Here is a 20446-nt window from a genome sequence, read left to right as displayed (position 1 = left end):
TACAATGTTGACAAAGGCTTAATTCCCACAGAGTAGTTCATTACGTAAAAGGTTCTTACTGGAGTTGAGCTGAATTTCAGATACTTTGTTTTGGGCCAAATTTAATTTGATGTTTAGCCAAAACACTTGCCAATTTTGATTTCTTCCTGTTCACCTAGGTACATAGCTTGTAGTAATGTCTCTATTGAAGAATGTTAAATACATCTGAAACTCAAATATAGTTAAGTATAGTTGAGATTTGGACTGATTAAGTTCAAATAAAAGGAGAAGTTCAGAAAAAAATTCTGCTTCCCGCCTTAGCCCCCCATCCTGTAATGAACCCTGGGTGGACACAGGGACTGGCCTGCACAGAGCTCATGGCAGGTTTGGGTCTCATCTCTGACCTGTCATTGGTGACAGTAAAAAAGCTAATCAGTTTCTTGGAATGAGGTTACACAAATGGATCCCAGGGAAATCAGAAAGTCGACTGGCATTGGACACCTAACTCCCATTAGTGCTTTGGAAAATTGTCCTTTTATTTGTATCTTGCCTTTTGATCTAATTTATGTGGAATTGGGGGAGGTTTAGGTTGGATGTTAGGAAAAACTTTCACTAGGAGGGTGATGAAGCACTGGAATGGGTTACCTAGGGAGGTGGTGGAATCTCCTTCCTTAGAGGTTTTTAAGGTCAAGCTTGGCAAAGCCCTGGCTGGGATGATTTAGTTGGGGATTGGTCCTGCTCTGGGCCGGGGGTTGGACTAGATGACCTCCTGAGGTCCCTTCCACCCCGACATTCTGTGAATGGCTGCTCAGGGCGATCCCTGTGTGTGCCCTCAGCTTTGCTCTCCCAGAGATACCGTCTAGATCTTTTGAGACGTCCTTCCTTACAGAAAATACCAGTTCTGAAAACAATGTTTAAAACCTAAACCCCTCTTCATCGACGTCTGTTCGCGTTATTTGCCCTTTCGCCTCTCAAGCAAAAGGAGTCTCGAGGTTGCCTTTGTTTGGAGTCAGGCTGGGTCCGGCTGGCTGGCTTTAGCGGCGAGCGCTGCCGGCAGGGGGCGCCGTTTTCACCGCACGCCTGGCCCAGGCGCTCCGGGCGGGCGCGCTCACTCCGGCTCGCTGGGGCGCGGAAGCGGGGGCGTCTCAGGTTACCTCAGGCTCAAGTGGGTTTTCTTGTTCCCGGGGCCCCCGCCTTCTCCCCGGGGACGGGGGCCCGTGGCCGCTCTCTGGCGAGCAGCCCGGCTGCGGGCCATCACCCTGCCCAGCCGCTCGCCGGTAGGGTCTGGGCGCGAGCCCCTGAGCTCGCTCCGCGGCCCGCCCCGGGGCTCACAGCGGCTGGTCGGCGCCCTCGGGCCGCCCGCTCCAGTCGCGCTCGATGTAGAGGTGGTAGGGGTCGTGCTTGGACTCGCGCTTGCGGGAGCGGGTGTAGGCCAGGATCAGCCCGCCCGCCAGGCAGCCGTAGAAGATCATGATGAGCAGGATGTAGAGGTAGGCGTCGTCCCCCGCCGGCGCGGCGGCCCCGCGGCTGGCGTTGGCCCCGCCGGGCAGCTGCCGCAGCAGGTGGCTGAGCAGGCTCCGCAGGCGCAGCGCCTCGCTGCAGTTCATGGCGAGGGGCAGCCGGGGGGGGGGCTCTGCAGGCGGGGTCCCGCCGGGGCTGGCCGCCCAGCCCGGCTTCCCCGCAATGAACGCGGCCCCGGAGGGAGTCTGCAGCCGGCTGGACGCGGCGCTTCGCCTCCTGCCGCGGCGCCTGGCCGCTTTGTGCTGCGGGGAGGCTTTAAGCCAGCTTCCCCCGCCCACCGCGGGGCTCTTCTGCTCCATAAGTGGAGATGTTCCCGGCAGCCGGGGGGGCAGAGCCGCTGCCCTAAGCCTTGTTTATGTCCCGGAAACAGAACTATGCTTTTCAGCCGCCCTAGCAGAGGGAGATCGTCAAGGGACCGCAATGTTTCCCCAGTCTGACCTGTGCAGCATAGGCACGGCGTTGGACCAAGGATTCGTGCGGGGTTGAAGCGTATCTCAGCGAGAGACTTCCCAGCTTGATTTAAAGCCTCTCCGAGGTGGAGAATTTGCTACATCCCTCCCTGATCTGTTCCCATGGTTAATTACCCTCACTCAGCGTTAAGTAGCTGAATTTTATTGCCAGTTTGAATTTCGCTGACTTCATCTTTCAGCCACTAGTTTCTGTTGGCTAGATTAAGGGGCCCTTTACCTTTAATCTGGCAGGCGAAGGGATAAAATGTTGCGTATTTCAAGGTTAAATGGGGAAATCGCAGCTAAAATGATGAGAGCATCTGGCTGCCTAAAGAGAGAGAGACTCACGGTTTTAGAGAGACTCAGAGTTCTCAGGGTGTCCAGTTTAAGAAGGTGTAGTTAGGGACTTAGAAACCCCTTTGTACCTGCGGTTGGCTGTAAAAACTGAACTCTGATTTGCAACTTTACTCTGGGATTATTCCTACCATTGAACTTCCAGCAAAAGGACAGTGGGCTGCTTTTTATGAGAGTAGTAATAAAGGGGCTGCCCCTGCCGGGGAACTAGCACCTTCCATCTAGGACACTGTTAACCACTTATAGAAGTTGATGCTCTGCACCTTATGGGAAGAGGGTCAGTCATCAGTAGTAGAAGCATTTCCCCATGCTACTTAAATTTAGTCGTGTTTTTTATATCTAGTGCATGTGTTGGTGAGGGAGGCAGTGGCATGTGTCAGTCAGGGAATCAGGGAGGTAGAAGAACCGTCCCCATGTGAAAATTAAAAGTGAAATGGATTAAGATGCACCTGGGTAGCCCACCTACATTTGGGATCTGCCCTGTTGTAACTACATTTATGTAGTTGTGCTGGAGTAAGTTTCCTTAATGTAGAACAGGGGTGGGCAAACTACGGCCCGTGGGCTGGATCTGGCTTGTCAGGGCTTTGGATCCAGCCCACAGGATTGCCCCCCATGGTGCTGCAGGCCCTGCACAGCTCTCAGAAGTGGCCGGCACCACATCCCTGGGGCCCAGGAGGGGCAGAGGGCTCCATGCATTGCCATTGCCTCCAGGCACCGCCCCCCTCCCCCCCAGCTCCCATTGGCCAGGAACAGGGAACCATGGCCAATGGGAGCTTCGGGGAAGGTACCTGGAGGTGTGGCAAGGGCAGCATGCAGAGCCCTGTGGTGCTGCCCCCAGGGGCCGTGCAACCGCTTCCCAGAGTGGCGTGACGTGGGGCCAGCGCAGGCAGGCAGGGAGCCTGCCCTGGCCCTGGTGTGCACCGCTACCACCCCAGAGCCGCTTTAGGTAAGCGGCGCCGGGCCGGATCCCGAACCCCTCCTGTACCCTGCCCCCCAACTCCCTGCCTGTACCTCACACCCCTCCTGCACCCCAACCCCCTGCCCTGAGCCCCCTGCTGCACCCTGCACCCCTCCTCTGCCCCAATCCCTTGCCCTGAGCCCATTCCTGCACACCGCACCCACTTCCACATCCTGCACTCGCTCCCGCACCCCAACCCCCTGCCCCGGCCCGGCATACAATTTCCAGACTCAGATGTGGCGCTTGGCCCAAAAAGTTCGCCCACCCCTGTTGTAGAAGTTCTTTTGTGTTTCAGTGTGCCCATTGTAAAATGGGGATAACAATACTTTGCCTCCCTCAGACTGAATTCTGAGGATTAATTAATTAATGTCTGTAAGGTATATTGGATGAATAAAATGTTCAATAGCATGGTTCTGCCAGACTCCTGTAGCAAGATATTGTTAAAGTGGGGGACTGCTCAGTTTAGAAGAGTAACAATTTGGAGAGCAAAAGGCTAATGGTGTCTACTAGTAGATGCATTCTGTATCGTGACTTGAAAAACAAGGTCTGAGATTCATTTGAGGAGATGCAAGGCAAAGTTCAGCATTTTCTCTGACCAGTCTCATTAGCTTTGCCTTTTAAAAAAACAAGTTACTTTTCTTCATGAGACTACAAAGGAGCTTTTTCAGGCTGTGTCTTTTCAAGGGGCTAGATCTAGAACTAACTTGATTGATATAAGAAAAGAAGAACAGAAGCTGAATATTATTAGACCAGACTTGATAGTGGTGAGGCCTGAACTTTTGGATTAACCTATGGGCAGTAATGTTGTATCAAGTCTTTTTGAAAAAGCCGTCGAAACACAGTGGTGGATGGAGGGGAAGCAATCCTATCCTGGCAGGGAGTGGACTAGATGGCCTTGGGGCTTTTTTTCCATTCCAAATTGCCGCGATTTTACTGACTTATTGAACCATCCATTCTCAAGCCTGGTGCCAAACAATTTAGGTAGCTCAGATGCTAACACACTTCCTTTTCTACCATGGGTGGGCCTCTGATACCTATTGGGCAAACTAGGCACTGCTATAAGACTTTCAATAATAATGGTTCTGTGGTTTTCTTCTTTGGAAAAAGGAAAAAAAGGCCAGTATTTAGAGTGACCATATTTCCAAAAAGGAAAAATGGGACATAGTGTGGGGCTGGCTGGCTGAGCTGCTTGCCCAAGCCCTGCCTGCCCACCTCCCCCACCCCCCGCATGGCTGGGATCGCTGCTCAACTGAGCCCTGTCTCCCCCCCTGCCCGAGGCCTGCCTCCCTCCTGAGGGGGGCTGGCATAGCTGCTTGTTCCCCCCCACATATTTCTCTGCACCGCACCCCACTTTTTTGACAGAAGTGGGCATTTGTCCTGTTTGCTCGTGCCAACTGATCAAGTTGGCAAGAGAAAATGGGACAAATGCCCATTTTTGCCAAAGAAGTTGGGACGGCTGGGACAGGGCTTAAAAAAGGGACTGTCCCGGCCAAAATGGGACATATGGTCACCCTACCAGTATTTGAAATGGGGAAATCCCTCCTCCTTAGTCACGCAACTCTAATGTCTACCTATCCAAGCTTCACTTAAACACACAGCCTTGCTCCATAGGAAAGAAAAATCCATCCAGTGGGCAGATCAGCTATTTAGGTTAGTGCCACTCTGGGGCACACTCCTCAATAGGGTGTGACAACTGAGCCATATTGTATAACCATTCCTCTTACACTCCTTGCTTGGGCAAATATGAACTTGACACCATCTGGTTTCTTTACTTGCTTTTATGGGAAGCTCCATTTTAATTAGCAAAGATTGTTTAGTGTCTAGTGTAAATGTAGATCCAAGCTGGAGGCTTCCTTAAGTGGCAAGACAGGATCATTTTACTGCAAAGCAGGTTGCTGTAAAAATGCAGAACCCAGCCCGCTAAAACCTGTTTGATTAGGTAGTTCTCAATATGTTTGTTAAACATGAGTTCTCATCAGTGTGCTCAGTCAACTCTTTTTGTGCAAAGTCCAAATCTTGGTTAAGCAGTGGGCATATGAGACCTTATCTCCATGGCTATAGCAGAGTAGTTATTCTGGACAAGCTATGCCTGTAAATTTCCCTGTGTAAACAAGCCCCTAGAGCACAGTGGTTGCAGGGCAGCGGAGGCAGAGGGAAAAGTGGGCAAGCAAGCAGTTGCAAAGAGCTGGGCAGGCACAGGGAACCTGAGCAGTGGCTAAACAATTGAGTAAAAGAGGCAGAGGCAAAAGGACATTGTTTAAAAATTGGAAGTCAAATCTTACTGAGGAAAATAGAAAGGAGCATAAACTCTGTCAAGTCAATTGTGAAAGTATAATGCAGGCCAAAAAAGAATTTGAAGAGCAGAAGATACGAAAACATTTTTTTTTTTAAAATACATCAGAAGCAGGAAGCCTACCAAACAATCAGTGGGGCCACTAGATGATTAAGGTGCTAAAGGAGCACTCAAGGAAGAGAAGGCCATTGTGGAGAAGCTAAATGAATTCTTCGCATTGCTTTTCACTGCAGAGGACGTGAAGGAGATTCCCACATCTGAGCCATTCTTTTTAGGTGACAAATCTCAGGGACTGTCCCAGATTGAGGTGTCAGTAGAAGAGGTTTTGAAACAAATTGATAATTAAACAGTAATAAGTCACTAGGGCCAGTTGGCATTCACTCAAGAGTTCTGAAGGAACTCCAATGTGAAATTGAAGAACTAACAACTGTGGTATGTAACCTATCGCTTAAATCAGCCTCTGTAGCAGATGACTGGAGGATAGCTAAGGTAACACCTATTTAAAAAAAAAAAAATCCGTTTTCACAATGAGAGAGGTCAATGAGGGAGTCCCCCAAGGATCTGTACTGGGACATGTGTTATTCAGTATATTCATAAATGGTCTGGAAATGGGGTGCACGGTGAGGTGGCAAAATTTGCAGATGATACAAAATTACTCAAGATAATTAAGTCTAACACCGACTGCCATAACCCAGTTATGTAAGATCCACTACAAATGGATCTTACATAACTGGGTGACTGGGCAATAAAATAGCAGATGAAATTCAATGTTGAAAAATTATCCCAGTGATACATGCAAAATGGTGGGGTCTAAATTAGCTGTTACCACTCAAGAAAGATTTTGGAGTCATCTTGGATGGTTCTCTGAAAACAACTGCTTGATGTGCAGCAGCAGTTTAAAAAAAAAAAAAAGCTAACAATGTTAGTAACCATTAGGAAAGGGATAGATAATAAGACAGAAAATATCATAATCTCACTATATAAAGCAATGGTACACCTACGCCTTGAATACTATGTGCAGTTCTGGTTGCCTAATGTAAAAAAAAAGATACAGTAGAATTGGAGAAGGTAGAGAGAAGGACAACAAAAATGACTAGGGGTATGGAACAGCTTACATATGAGGAGAGATTTAAAAGACTGGGACAGTTCAGTTTAGAAAAGAGATTAAGGCAGGATATAACTGAGGTCTATAAAGTCATGAATGGTGCAGAGAAAGTGAATAAGGAAGTATTATTTACTCTATCACATAAAACCAAAACCAGGGTTTTCCCAATGAAATGAATAGGCCGCAGATTTAAAACAAACATAAGGAAGTACTTGACACAACGTACAACTCATTGCCAGAGGATGTTGTGAAGGCCAAAAGTATAACTGGGTTCAAAAAAGAACTAGATAAGTTCATGGAGGATAGGTCCATTGCTGGTTATTAAGCGTAATCCCAGTCTCTAAACCTCTGAATGGCAGAAGCTGGGACTAGACAGGATGAATCAATTGAAATTACCCTGTTCTGTTCATTCCTTCTGAAGCATCTGGCACCAGGACACTGGGCTAGATGGACAATTGGTCTGACCCATTATAGTCATTTTTATGTTTTATGTTAATTGGAGCTAAAGTTGGCTGAGGAAAGCCTGGTCTGTGAGAAGAAAAGGTTGGAGAGAATAGTTCAGGAAATTTTAGAGCTCTGTACTGGTCTCAACATGCTTTGTGCTGTACCAGCAGAAAGGGGTATTTTATAGCCTTAGGGGAGGAGGGTCAGTGGGTCAATATGGTCCTGAACCCATAAACAGCAAGCAAGGAGTTTTGTGTTGTTTTTTTCAAACTTGCCCTCCTAGTGTGCTAGGCACTTATTTTTAAAAATAAATAAACTAAAAATTAGGATCCACCTCCAACAATGGAACCTCCCCTTCCATTTTCACACCCTTCCCCTAGACAACAACTAGAACAAAGGGGCCTTGCAGTGGTTAAGGTTAGCAGCAAGCACAACGCAGCTCTGGCTCTGCTCCTACACCCATCACCTCTGATTAGGCCCTGAACCGGTGCCTGCGATCTGGCGAACGGGTTATAAGAGTCAGGCAGCCCTAGTGCCTCAGCACCTACCCAAGCAGGTGTGTAAGTCCTTACTTATCTAAATGGAGGCTACAGTGCAGTAAAGTATCAGACACTAACACTGCCACTGTTTCTAAATACAACAGATGTCGCCTTCTCCTCGGGGAGGTGGGAAGTTGCGTGTTGCTTTACAGAGCCAAGTTTCTTCATTGCACTTCCCTTCCCTTCTCCCTTTGTGCAGCTTCTTTGGCTGGCCTGACTCTCTGCCAATTCCTGACACCTCCGGAGCACACAGCTGGGACTGCTCCTGAAGCATTTTGCCAGTTTCCTTCAGAGGCAATGGTGGAGATGCTGGATCTGCCCTCCCGCAGCAGGCAGAACGCGCTCCATGCTTCTGAGGCAGCTGGAACTACAAAGAAGTCTGTGCGGAGCTAAAGGGGGCACTGGCACTGAACTTTTCCAGGCTCTATGTGTAAGCAGCACCACATGGCCCTGCCATCTTCTAGCTTTTAAGTTCTGGACCGTTCCTGCAGAACAGACTTCATTATAAGATCTTCCTGGCAGTTCTGCCAACCTTATTCCTACCCAATGGCTCCTTAATGTCTGTGCTCTCTGTCAAAAGAGAGAGGTTGACTCATTTACATTTGGTCTTTTAAAATTGAGACCCTGGCGCAACGGAGGTGTCCTCACCACTAACAATACTGCTCCTAAAAATTTGAGGCCCAATTCACTATTGTGCTGCACCTTGTATAGTAACTTGCATCAGCACAAGGTGAGAAATGTTACTATCTCAGAATGGCTGTGATTTCACATCCACTTAGCACTAGTGTATGTGACTACACAAGGTGCAAGGCTTGGTGAATTGGACCAAAGTTTTCTGTCTATCCCACGTTGAAATTTTTTTTTAAAAAAGCTTTTAAATAAAGAAGAGGAGTACTTGTGGCACCTTAGAGACTAACAAATTTATTTGAGCATAAGCTTTTGTGAGCTACAGCTCACTTCATCGGATGCATACAGTGGCTTTTATTAATCTTTCCCTGTTTGCTGTAGAGGATGTTGATCAGGTGGTTCCGCTGTTTCTTTGAGAGCGTGTGGCACAAGCTGTCAGCATAGTTTGTGTGGTATGTAGATTGTAATGGATTTTTTACCTTCAGTCCTTTTGGTATGATGTCCATCTGTTTGCATTTGGAAAGGAAGATGATGTCTGTCTGTATCTGTATGAGTTTTTTCATGAAGTTGATAGATTTCCACTCCATACGGCTAAATTCAGTGCCTTGCATAATGACAGGTTTCAGAGTAGCAGCCGTGTTAGTCTGTATTCGCAAAAAGAAAAGGAGTACTTGTGGCACATTAGAGACTAACCAATTTATTTGAGCATAAGCTTTCGTGAGCTACAGCTCACTTCATCGGATGAATTGACTAACACGGCTGCTACTCTGAAACCTTTTAAATAAAGTTATGCCCATCCACACAACATTGTTAGCTCAAATAGTTGGTTTATTAAAAAGATGTTTCTGTATCATAGATGAGGCTTTCCACAGCAGGCTACAATACTCAAACTATAAATAACACTGCTGAGTGCATACAGAGGGTTCAGTGGTGCTCACCCCAGCTCAAAACATCAGTGCAGCTTGTTTTCTACACATTACAATGGTCACCTGGAATTAAAGTAAGCCAAAGACTAGGATAGTGTAACATTAAGACCCTGGCAAAGGGAGGAGGATAGCTCAGTGCTTTGAGCATTGGCCTGCTAAAGTCAGGGTTGTGAGTTCAATCCTTGAGGGGGCCATTTAGGGATCTGGGGCAAAAATTGGGGATTGGTCCTGCTTTGAGCAGGGGGTTGGACTAGATGACCTCCTGAGTCCCTGATATTCTATATTTTTTTCAGCACAGTCCGACATCTAAGTTGCTTTTCTGGGCTGAGACTGTTGGATCAAGCCATGTTTTTGGTTTCTTTCCTTTCCAAGCACAATTCCCTGCCAGCACATACCTAAAGTCCTGAGGCATCTAAATAGAGTAAATGTTTATAGAATGAGCTGTATGTTCTTGTGAAACTAACCAGAAGGCTCATTTTTGTCATGAGCGACTTTTAAAGAAACAGCAGCTTAGTGTTTGTGATGGTCTCTTCTTCCTTTATCAAAACTGCCAGCATTACTGCACTAGTGCCTTCACTTTCTAGCGTGCTAACCAGCCCCTCCCCCCTTTTAAAGACATTTTTATGCCAATCTACCTCCCTGTTAGGATATAGATATTCAGGCCTGTCTGTAAAGGCCTATACTCTAAGAATTTAGGTGTATTCTTATCACTTAGCTAGTTATAGAGGTTATAAAAGAAAGAGTCAAAATCACTGTCTGCCGGTGTAAGGGCCTTCTCTTACTGTGACAGTCTCAGGCCCTGGTTTTAGGCTAAGGCCTTTGGCTAAGCAGCAGAGGCAGCCATAAGCTGGGAAGTGAACGGTCACATCCTCACATTCCAAACTGGTCACATTGAAATAAGATGCTATTGGGATGTTAGGAATACAATCCTGTCCTGAAAATGCCTATCGCCTCTAGAGAAAGGGAAGTGCCTAGAAGTTGTAAAAGAGAACTTAGTTTGATAGCATCCTGTCTGGCAAGAACTCACTTATCAATAGCTAGGTTGTGAAATCCTCATTTCTTTGTTGTTCTATCACTGTAGTCCCCATTTCCCTGTTGTTTGTGTGTATAATCTCTGTCTGGTTCTGTGATTGTTTCTGTCTGCTGTATAATTAATTTTGCTGGGTGTAAACCAATTAAGGTGGTGGGATATAATTGGTTAAATAATCATGTTACAATATGTTAGGATTGGTTAATTAAATTTCAGTAAAATGATTGGTTAAGGTGGCAGGTTTGTAAAAATTTTGGTGGTGTCCAGAATCCTCCCCAACTCTGCCCCCCACCTGCCTAAGGCTCTGGGAGGGAGTTTGGGTGGGGGGAGAAGGTCTGGGGTGCAGGTCCTGGGAGGGAGTTTGGGTGGGGGTGGGGATTGGGGTGCCGGCTCTGGGATGGAGTTTGGGTGCTGGGTACAGGCTCCGGGCTGGGGCAGGGGGTGGGGGGGGTGCGGGTTCTGGGCTGGGAGTGGAGGTGTACGAGGGGGTGAGGGATTCAGGCTCTGGGAGGGTGTTTGGGGGCGGGAGGGGTGTGTGGGAAGGGGCAGGGAGTTTGGGGATAGGAGGGAGTGCAGGGGTGAGGGCTGTGGAGTGGGGCTGGGGATGAGGGGTTCATGATGCAGGAGGGGGCTCAGGGCTGGGGCAGAGGATAGGAGTATGGGGGGGGTGAGGGCTCGGGCAGAGGGTAGGAGTGTGGGGGGATGAGTGCTCTGGCTGGGGATGAGGGGTTTGGGGGGTTGGAGAGGCTCAGGGCTAGGGCAGTAGGGCAGGGTTAGGGCAGCCTGCCCTACCACTAGTGGTTCGGGGGCACTAGGACCCTGCGGGAGCAGTTGATGCCGGGAGCCGGCGGAGCAGAGTCAACATGAGTTGAGCTGCAGGCTCCGGGGGAGGCGAGCGGGGCCAGCAAGTGGGGCCAGGGACACTTGGGGAAGGCGCATGGCGGCAGCAGGTGGGGCCGGGGGAGAGACCCGGCCCCAAACATTGGTGGAGCCGGGCCCCCGGGCCCTGAATATTGCGGGAGCCTGGGCACCACTGGCCAATACAACTCACCGCGCCCTGGTTAAGGTATAGCTAAGCAGAACTCAAGTTTTTATAGTCCGCAGTGAATCAGGAAATGGGGGTGGGGAAATTGGAATCATGTTTTGCTAAGCGGGGGGAATGGGAACAGGGATGGCTCTGTGGTGTCAGAGCTGGGAAGGAGGATACTAAGGAAGGAAACTGGAATCATGCTTGCTGGAAGTTCACCCCAATAAACATTGAATTGTTTGCACCTTTGGACTTTGGGTATTGTTGCTCTCTGTTCATGCGAGAAGGACCAGGGAAATAAGTGGGTGAAGGAACAAGCCCCCTAACACACACCCCCCAGCCTTTTTTGCTCAATTGTGCCAGTGTTTAATTCTCTGCTGGAACAGACGTTGAACCCACTGGGAGCTAGCAGGCATTTCAGATCAAATTTTGCCTTCTCACAAACTACAAGCAACTTCCATTGACTGAAGTGGGCATTGCCAGTGTGTGTTGTTCATAATACACTTCAAACCCAAACTAGCACCTTTGTTTATTGCAGTAACACATTGTAAAATGGGCAACAAAAATAAAATATGCCTTAACAGTTTAACCAAATGCTCACTAGTATTGTGGAAAAGATGCTCCTTGGGATCCAGAAACTTACTTTGCTATGTAGAATGGTCCCTATGGGCAGCACTGGAGAAGATTATTTACTCTTTCCTTCTCATTGCAGCTGGCTAGAAGGGCTGTGTTAGGGAATTTAAAGCGCAATATACCGGTCCCTGCTTAGAAGGATGGGGATCCTCAGGACCAGTCTTGCGTGAAGACAGTCCTACTAGGGGAGAATTCAGAGGTACCAAGAAAATGAAGCTCAAGATTAAAATGAATACCCAGCTCCCATCAGACAGGAACATCTCACAAAATTTCTCTTTAAATAACATAGTACTTCTGTAACCTGTTGCATCTTTCATGTACTGTATACTAGCCAATGCCTGGTTTTTCAGGAAGACTGTATGTGCTGTGGTCACATTAAGACTGACAGCGTGCACAAATACACAAGTAGGTATATGGAATGCCTGTGGCTCTCTGCCCTCAGATTCAGGCACCCTTTATTTTCACCATACTCATTAGTAAAAAATTAAGGCTACACTTGTTTTACAGATTGGGAAACAGGCAGAGAAATGAACAAATTTGCTTTAAAGGCACAGATAGAGCCCATGTTAGCTGTGGGAGGAATTTTTTCATGTTTAGAGAGCTCTATGTTCTAAGAGTAAGCTAATCTGGATATGTCTAATATGCTAGTTTAGTTTAATATAGTGACCAAACTGGAAACTTTTAACTGAAGGTGTTTTAGGAAGAACTACTTGCAAAACCACCTCTGTGCTTAAGACACCAAACCAGGAACAAACAGTAACTAGTCATGTCCAAGTGGTCTTTGAACAGAGGCCTGACTCTTGCATCAAATCTCACTCCCAGTGGTAGACTTATGGAACAGTTCAAAAAACTAAAAGGCCCTATTTCTATCACAGCTTATTTCTTCAAATCAGAGTAACCAAAAATGATGTTTTAACTCTATATTTATTAAATGTAGCCAGTCCTCTTTACTATGTGGTTGGTTTAATCTGTATGGTATTCAAGAAATTTAAATATAAATCCACTTAAAGGTTTCAGAGTAGCAGCCGGGTTAGTCTGTATTCGCAAAAAGAAAAGGAGTACTTGTGGCACCTTAGAGACTAACCAATTTATTTGAGCATGAGCTTTCGTGAGCTACAGCTCACTTCATCGGAGTGAGCTGTAGCTCACGAAAGCTCATGCTCAAATAAATTGGTTAGTCTCTAAGGTGCCACAAGTACTCCTTTTCTTTTTGCCACTTTAAAGGGGTTTTTTTAGTCCAAATACATTTTCACACTAATCTAGTGAGCCAGGTCATATTTTAAATGCATTTTTAAATATCCTACAGAAAAATATCGCTAAAATAAAATAAAGCCAAAGTTAGTGTGGTTCTGCTATCTAAAGCAGCTACATCATCTTAATAGGTCTGCCCTTTGCATGATCATTCACGTATGGAGGTGTTTGGAAAAATGTCTAGGAATTTGAAAGTGATGAAAAATGGACAGTTTTCTACAGAATTTTTTTTTTTTTTTTTTTTTTTTAAAAAAAGAGAGAAGTCAGCTCTACAACCTTTCACTTCAAGCCTCTCAGGAAGGAAAGTATATAAATAGTACTTAACAGAAAGGAGCTTTAAAGTAATCAATTCATAGAGTAGCTTTGTTAACCAACATCATTTTAACCCCTCTAATCCAGTCTTTGTCAAATCACTCAATCATTCAGAGATGGCTTATTAGAGATTGATTTGAACCAGCTTTCCCATACCTTGAACATTCCCAACCTTTTTATACATCTAGCAAGTGGCTGACATGGACCAGCTTCCATTGCAGCTCAGTATATTTGTCGGACGAGAAGCCAGGCCCCTACGTTAATACAACCATCTGTGCTGATGAAAGCTGCGTAGTGTTTTTTTTTTTTTTTTTTTGTTTTGTTTTGTTAGTGGTGTATTGAATGTTAGTTGCTAAATGTTTTTGAAAAACTATCATCCACCAACAGAATAATTTGTCTCCTCTCTGTATCTGCAGTACTACTTTCAGTCAGCATATTAAAACATTTTTTCCAGAAGCAACTTAAGTTCCATGGTTATGTACAATGAACAGTAAGTCAGTCACAGAAATGAAGTTCTTGTTAAGGGGCAAGTATTGTATGCAACACTGTCTTTGTTTCTATAACTGTCGAGATTTATTGTAAATATTTGCTGTGTTTGAAGTCTTTTTTCCTTAAATGTAAGAAATATATACTGTACAGTACTAAGATTTTTCCCTCAATGTTTCCATATTTCCTACATACAGATAGGAGTTACTTTCTTAAAGCCACATAAGGGTCAGTGCAGATCCCCCAACCTCCTGAGTGAGTCACCTCTTAGAATTCTTACAATATGCACTGCAAATACTTAATACCTGTGGAGTTTGTACTACTGTGCATAGTCCCCTTGAAAGCACTAAAGGTGTTTGCAGGATCAAGCCCTTCCTTCGATATCAAAAGGATGTAGGTAAAAAGATGCAATTCTCTGAAATTTAAGATACCTGTTCTGCCCATCATGAGAGCATGGGCCACTTCTCTCTATTCAGTTTAGATCAATATGTAAAAGAGTTTATCTAAAAACTGATCTAAGATCGTGTTGTGCAAAAATGCAGTCTCTCAAACACTTTGACAAACAAGAGCCAATTCAACTGTATTCCATCTGTGAAAGATTACTTTAACTTTCATACACACTGAAAATAATGATCCATCAATGAAAACATCTGGGTACAATAGAGGGAAAAACTGAGGCCCAATAAATACATTATATGTGCTTAAAAAAGCAGTTCATAAGATCTGCCATCAGATCTAAGTGCACATAACTATTTTTTTACATTTGTTTAATTAGTTTTTGTGGTGTTTAAGTAGTCCAAAAGCTATTTTAGTTCTTTAACAATGAATAATTTTAATACACAAAGAAAACTAACATCTCCAAGACTAATAATCTGAAAAGGCACTATTGACATGGGCTGTATTTCCTGTATTCATAAACAAGTCTATGTATTTAGATAAGGAAGAGAGGCCTTTTTCTGATCCCCTTTAACGATTGTTGAAAGTTCATGCACAATTTGCTCCCCATCCCCAAGGGATTCTAGCAAAAGTCACTTGGCAGTGTTATGGTTTGACTAGAGTTATGCATGTAAAAAAATAAAAATAAAAAAAAGTTCCTTGAAAGTTTAAAAATAAATTGGTCCCCAGAGGAAAGGACAGTCCGAGAGCTTATAGTTAACGAATCCATAACCATGATTTATTTTCACTTTGAAAGTTGGTTGAGCTGGGAAAAAAGGATTCACACATACCTCACAGAAGGAAAATCTTGCCCTGATTGTTTTTTAAAATCACTATATAATGAAGATGTTTCATATAAAACCTTTCACCCTTTACAATGACAATATCAGATAATTTTCCTTTTTACCATCATATACACAACATTTAAATATTATGAATAGACAAAAATCTATTTTATAAATACTTTAGATCAAAGTAAGTTATAATATCACAGTTGAGAGCCACATCTGTACAAAATGTAAGCAACATATATAAAATGATTAAGAAAGAAGTGCAAAGTAGAACAGTTGCAAGAGCTTCCACTTTTTACAGTATTTATGGTTCAAGTGGGAACAGCTAGGAGAGATACATGAGCCCAGAGTGATAACTAACGATTTTGAAGAAACAGTACAGGATGTTACACACTCAATGGCAAAACAAATTATTCTATTATTTTGCCTCCTTCCCACTTCAGCACCTCTACGGTTTCCAGTTTTTAAAACAAACATTTTCACAAACAGAAAGACAAAGTTCTACCTCAAGTATTTTCTCCTCTTTTAACAAGTTTAATGAACAAAAATCCCTAACCAGAGACCAAGCTCATCAAGCGTAGGTAAAAGAAGAATATGGGAAATGCTTGGCTTCCACCTGTGGCTTGTTTTGACGGACATATTTAAAAAGGTGAACAGTAATACTTTTTAATAAGTTAATACAAAATGGTTTAGGCCCTGATCCTGTAAATTCTTACATGTGTTTAGCTTTACTCATAAGAGTAGTGCTACACATGTAACTAAGCATTTGGAGGATCAGGGCCTAATATTTCAAAGCAATAACAGAATGTTGACTTTAAAGGTTCATGGCTGTTTAAAGACAAAAATGATCTGAATGTCAGTTCTGCCTTTACTTGTCTAAGACCTCAGTTCTATATGCTAGCTGGTGACCTCACTAACAAGCAACAGTTCTTGCAGTGGGAGTCTTTTTTTTAAATCTATGCGTCAAAGTTGAAAATGCTGTTTTGAATTAAAAAAAAAAAAAGCAAGCCATCTTGGCAAGTATAAAAAAATCTCAGAACATTTAAAGTCTACTGGAGATAAGTTGTTCGTACAACACTCATGAAGAATAAAATTCTGACTAGTTTGATCTTTAAAAAGCTTTTCAGTTCACCCTTATTATTTCAGTAAGTATTTTATATTCCTTTTTAGGCACTGAAAATATTCACAGTATAACTGATGTGCAGAAGATTCAGTCTACTGTCAGTGCCATGTAATTCTGTGGCCTTGAACAAATTCTGTAGTATGGAGTATTAATCAATGGGCCCAATTCTTGGATCTTGTCGACCTGAGCTCGATGCAGGATATAACTGGGGTAGGATGTGAAGAGGTGGTATTTGAAGCTAACCTTCTGGCTCACAGCTTCTGAATACAAAGGGGCCATAGCAGAATCTAGAACTGGGCTTAAATGCAGTGCAACAACCTCAGATTTCTTTCCCTCTTCCATGAACTCAAATTATAAAAGGCGCTTTATGCATCTGTACTGGCCTTTTAGGTAACATTGATAAACACTCAGTGTCAAGTTAAACTATTTATTTTCATTTAATCTAGGACAGGACCTGAGATAAGACATTAAACCAATACTTTTGCAAAAGCTGCAATGCTTTGTATTTAACGTTTTCCTACTTCATCTTCACTTTTTGCATTACGAAGTGCAAACCTTAAATACGTTTATTTTTTCCCCTCACCAAGTACCTTTCTCTGATGCAGGAATGGTCAGATTTCCATTTTAACTCATTTTCATATTTGTAAGGGGAACTGGAGAAAAACAGGTGGGAAAGCAGTTGGAATATAGAAGCAACAGTGGAAATCAGGTTATCAAGTCACCCTGCTTCACATGATCACATCCAGCTCCAAGGTGGAAGTGATCAAATGAAACAGTTTAAGTGGATAAGTGTTTTCTGCGAGCAGCTAGAAAGTTTGGTTCCATAAGCAAAGTGTTTTTTCCCCGTAGGACCCGGCTTTACAGGTTAGGGAGGTCTTCACTGATTTCGTGTACTGTCTGAACTACCTGTTGTAACTTCAGTACACAAGGATGTTCAATATTCTGAGGCTTCAGTTCTGTTCTGTAGGGTCTGAGAAGGAACTTTTTGCACAACTTTCTAGTCAATGTAGCTCAGAAGTTTATTTGCCTCCATACATTCGCTCGATATCATTGAGGTAATGGTTCTTTAATTCCTTCCTTTTCAATTTGAAAGCATCAGTTACTAGACCAGTCTCTGGGGTCCATGGTTCAGGGCTTAACCGTACTTTGATTGGTGTTTCAAATCTCTCTAATTTCACTGCAGGGGTAATAAAAACAAAAACACATTTATGATTACATTCACAGATAAAACACTGATTCATACAACTTCATACATACAACAGGAATAGGATTTATATTCAATAGTCTGCTGTACTATAGTGGAATAACTTCATATCAATACAGTCACGGAATCGACACACTGAAGAAAGAAATGCAAACTTATGGCTGTAATACTTAGTATTTGCTATTATTCTAGTAACACATGCCATAGCATTTATCTTTGGTACAGCTCCAGCGGATTGGCACTGTAAATAAAAAAGTGCCAAACAAATGAGGATCACAGAATAAAATCTCAAAGCAGTAACGAAGTTGCACGCTAGATGAAAAGTGCAAAACAAATGAGTCCCTACCTCAAAAGAGACTGTAGTCTAGGCACAATAGGGTATTAAAAAAAAAAAAAAAAAAAGTGGCTGTAGCATGCATCAGGAAGGTAGCTGTGAGCAAGGATTACGTGATCAGGCCCATGATTACTGTTATTCACAGTAGCAATTAAAGAAGGATGAAACAGATTGTACTCATACCATGTGATAGGATATGATGATCCACCCAAGTTATATAATTATTTTTATTTACTGTGCAGTTTTGTAGAATATTTTAGTAGAACACAGTTGACAACTTTTAAAAGTGTGTGTGCACACAAATCCAAAATAGAGTATAAGCTACGGATGTGTGCATATACACATGTGCACTCCCACATTATAGACAACACAGCGTTCACACTTTTGAAAATCTGACCCCTCTGCATGTTATGACTAAACATTTTAGGGGACATACTTGTTTCCAGTGTACAGTCCATGCACAAAGATGCTAATTCATCTGTTGGTTGTGTGTCTTTTAAAAATATTCAGGGGGGAGGAGACACAAATTACCAGCATAGACTAAATGGGGTAAGTAAGTTGTTAAATCAGAAGAGTTCCAAATAAGCAAACATACAAAGTGAGCAAGCATTTCCTTACTTTTGTTAGTGTCATTTAAAAGTCCTCATGGCCCTTAAAAAAAGTCAGTTCCTTCAAATAAGAAATCCTTGCTTGCAGCCAACAGTGACCAATTATGAACCCTTGAAAGTGAATCAATGGAAATGCTGAAAGTCATTTAACATTTTTAGATTATGTACTCTTTTTTTTTGGGGGGGGGGGGGGGGAACGGTCTTATTCTGTGTTTATACAGGGCCTAGCATAATAGGGCTCCAATCTCAGGTAGCCCTTAGGCACTATCATAACATAATTAACCATAATAACAAACACTAAAGGATATTGGCTTCATAATATTAATACTTCAGCAAAACAGAGTAAAATGAAAATGAAATAAAGCCACCAATCCCCAATTAAAAACTGAATTTCCAAAACAGGCTATCACAAGTACAACCAGTAGATGGCAGCAAATGTACAATTATTAGAATCAGTGGCAACAAAGAATAGCTCCTGCTGTATGACCTAACTTTATAGCTTTAACTTTAGACTGTTGTTGCAATATAGTTTTGTTTTCATTTAGATATATGCCTTTTTGTGATTGAACTACAGAATGTTCTGCTAAAAAGTGATTCCAAGATGATTTGTTTAATGTTCCCTTGGAATGAAGGCCAAAGGAAAGATCTTGGCCTTAGTTCTATCTAAAACATTAGTGCTGTCAAGGATTTTTCTCTATAAGCCAAGCTCTTAGAGGAACAAGAATAAAAAAAGTTATGTGGAAAACATTTTATGATTTACATGCAACACAATAATAGAGTTAAGTTTTTCCACCAGTTCAATGGGACACATGGAAATTTAACAAAACAACTCATGCAAAAGCTGCCTACCATCCTCTTAGAATTGTACTGTAAATGTTATTTAACCTATTGTCCTGATGAGAATCAGTCTATTTTAATCTTGTAGGAATAAGTGATGGAAGAGTATGTAATGTGTACTCTATTAGTGTGGTTATTGCCAAAATAACAAATTGAGACAAAACCCAATACCATCTTTAGTGTTTCTGTTCGGCCATAAAGTCTCAATTTTCCTTGTTCCTTGAAAAGTCACCCTACGCTTCTTTGGCGTCATAGGCTATGTTAGAAAGCAGCCATAATCCAAAGCTTTTGGCCATTCATCCAGCACTACAACAAGGATTAGCAGAATGTTTTAAAACCAGCTGTATCATTCATGTAACACTTACTGGACTGGATTCCCACAGTGTCCTACTTTAGGAACAAGAAAATTGCCTGAAAGTGTGCTCCTCTACTCATTCAGATAATTTTGAATAGAGTCAAATCTTATCAACTACATCCAGAGGTAACATGTTCCACAGATTTCCCAGCAAGTTAGAAAACATGAGTGAGAGGACTATATCTACAGATGTGAAATTGGCTTAGTACAGTATACAAAACAATTAAATTATACTCACTCTTATCTGCCACCTCTTTAATCTCTTTCAATATCTCAGCTTCCATGATAGGATTGTTACAGATTTCTACCCACGTTCCCTTGACACCCTTCTGTTCAGCTAATACAGTCAGCTTCTTCTGATTAGGAACCACAAAACTGATCACATAAGACTGATCACTAAAACAGGATGAAAGGACAAGAAAAAAAAACAGGGAAGTAAGAAGAATTTCAGACTGTCAAAGTTTACTTGAGTCTAAGTAAATATTCCCCAGTTCTTTCAGATATATAGCTAATTTCTTCCTCTCCTCCCCCCACCACACTATTCAACCTTTATCATGAAGCTTTTTTAGTAAGTGACTGGGTTCAATCAGTCTCATACTTTGCTCTAGAGAGAAGTTATAGAATGGTCCAGAGTCTCTACTAAATCCAGTATCCAGCAAGTGAGTGCAAGTAAAGTCTCACCATCTACTACTAAGGGAAGGTAGGGACTTTTCCAAAGCCCACAGAAAATGCTTGGATCAGGCTCGTAAGTGTCAAGATAAACACCGTAGCATTTTGACTGAAGGCCAAAGCCATCTATAAACAATAGATTGTACTTATGTTTAG

At 43.2% G+C, this 20446-nt stretch overlaps 2 protein-coding genes across 4 annotated transcripts in view; one reads left to right on the top strand and one right to left on the bottom strand.

The window, feature by feature from the left end:
* The window catches only part of LOC141993236 (uncharacterized), a 53347-nt gene that overhangs the window by 3700 nt on the left and 29201 nt on the right, over nucleotides 1-20446 (top strand). The window contains exon 2 of the mRNA XM_074962664.1: nucleotides 956-1469. Coding sequence (XP_074818765.1) covers nucleotides 956-1469 — 514 coding nt within the window. The remainder of the gene's footprint in view (nucleotides 1-955; nucleotides 1470-20446) is intronic.
* ACSL4 (acyl-CoA synthetase long chain family member 4) overlaps nucleotides 14783-20446 on the bottom strand; it is a 48629-nt gene continuing 42965 nt past the window's right edge. For all 3 annotated transcript variants that reach the window (XM_074962493.1, XM_074962495.1, XM_074962496.1), the window contains exons 15-16: nucleotides 19860-20017; nucleotides 14783-17460 (exon numbers count right to left, since the gene is read on the bottom strand). In XM_074962493.1, the coding sequence (XP_074818594.1) occupies nucleotides 17303-17460; nucleotides 19860-20017 (316 nt within the window). In that variant the 3' untranslated portion in view covers nucleotides 14783-17302. The remainder of the gene's footprint in view (nucleotides 17461-19859; nucleotides 20018-20446) is intronic.

This window comes from Natator depressus, chromosome 9 (genome assembly GCF_965152275.1).
Source record: "Natator depressus isolate rNatDep1 chromosome 9, rNatDep2.hap1, whole genome shotgun sequence".
In the NCBI taxonomy this organism is placed as follows: Eukaryota; Metazoa; Chordata; order Testudines; family Cheloniidae; genus Natator; species Natator depressus.
The sequence above is the reverse complement of the archived record's forward strand: the minus strand, read 5'-3'. Positions and strand labels throughout refer to the sequence as shown.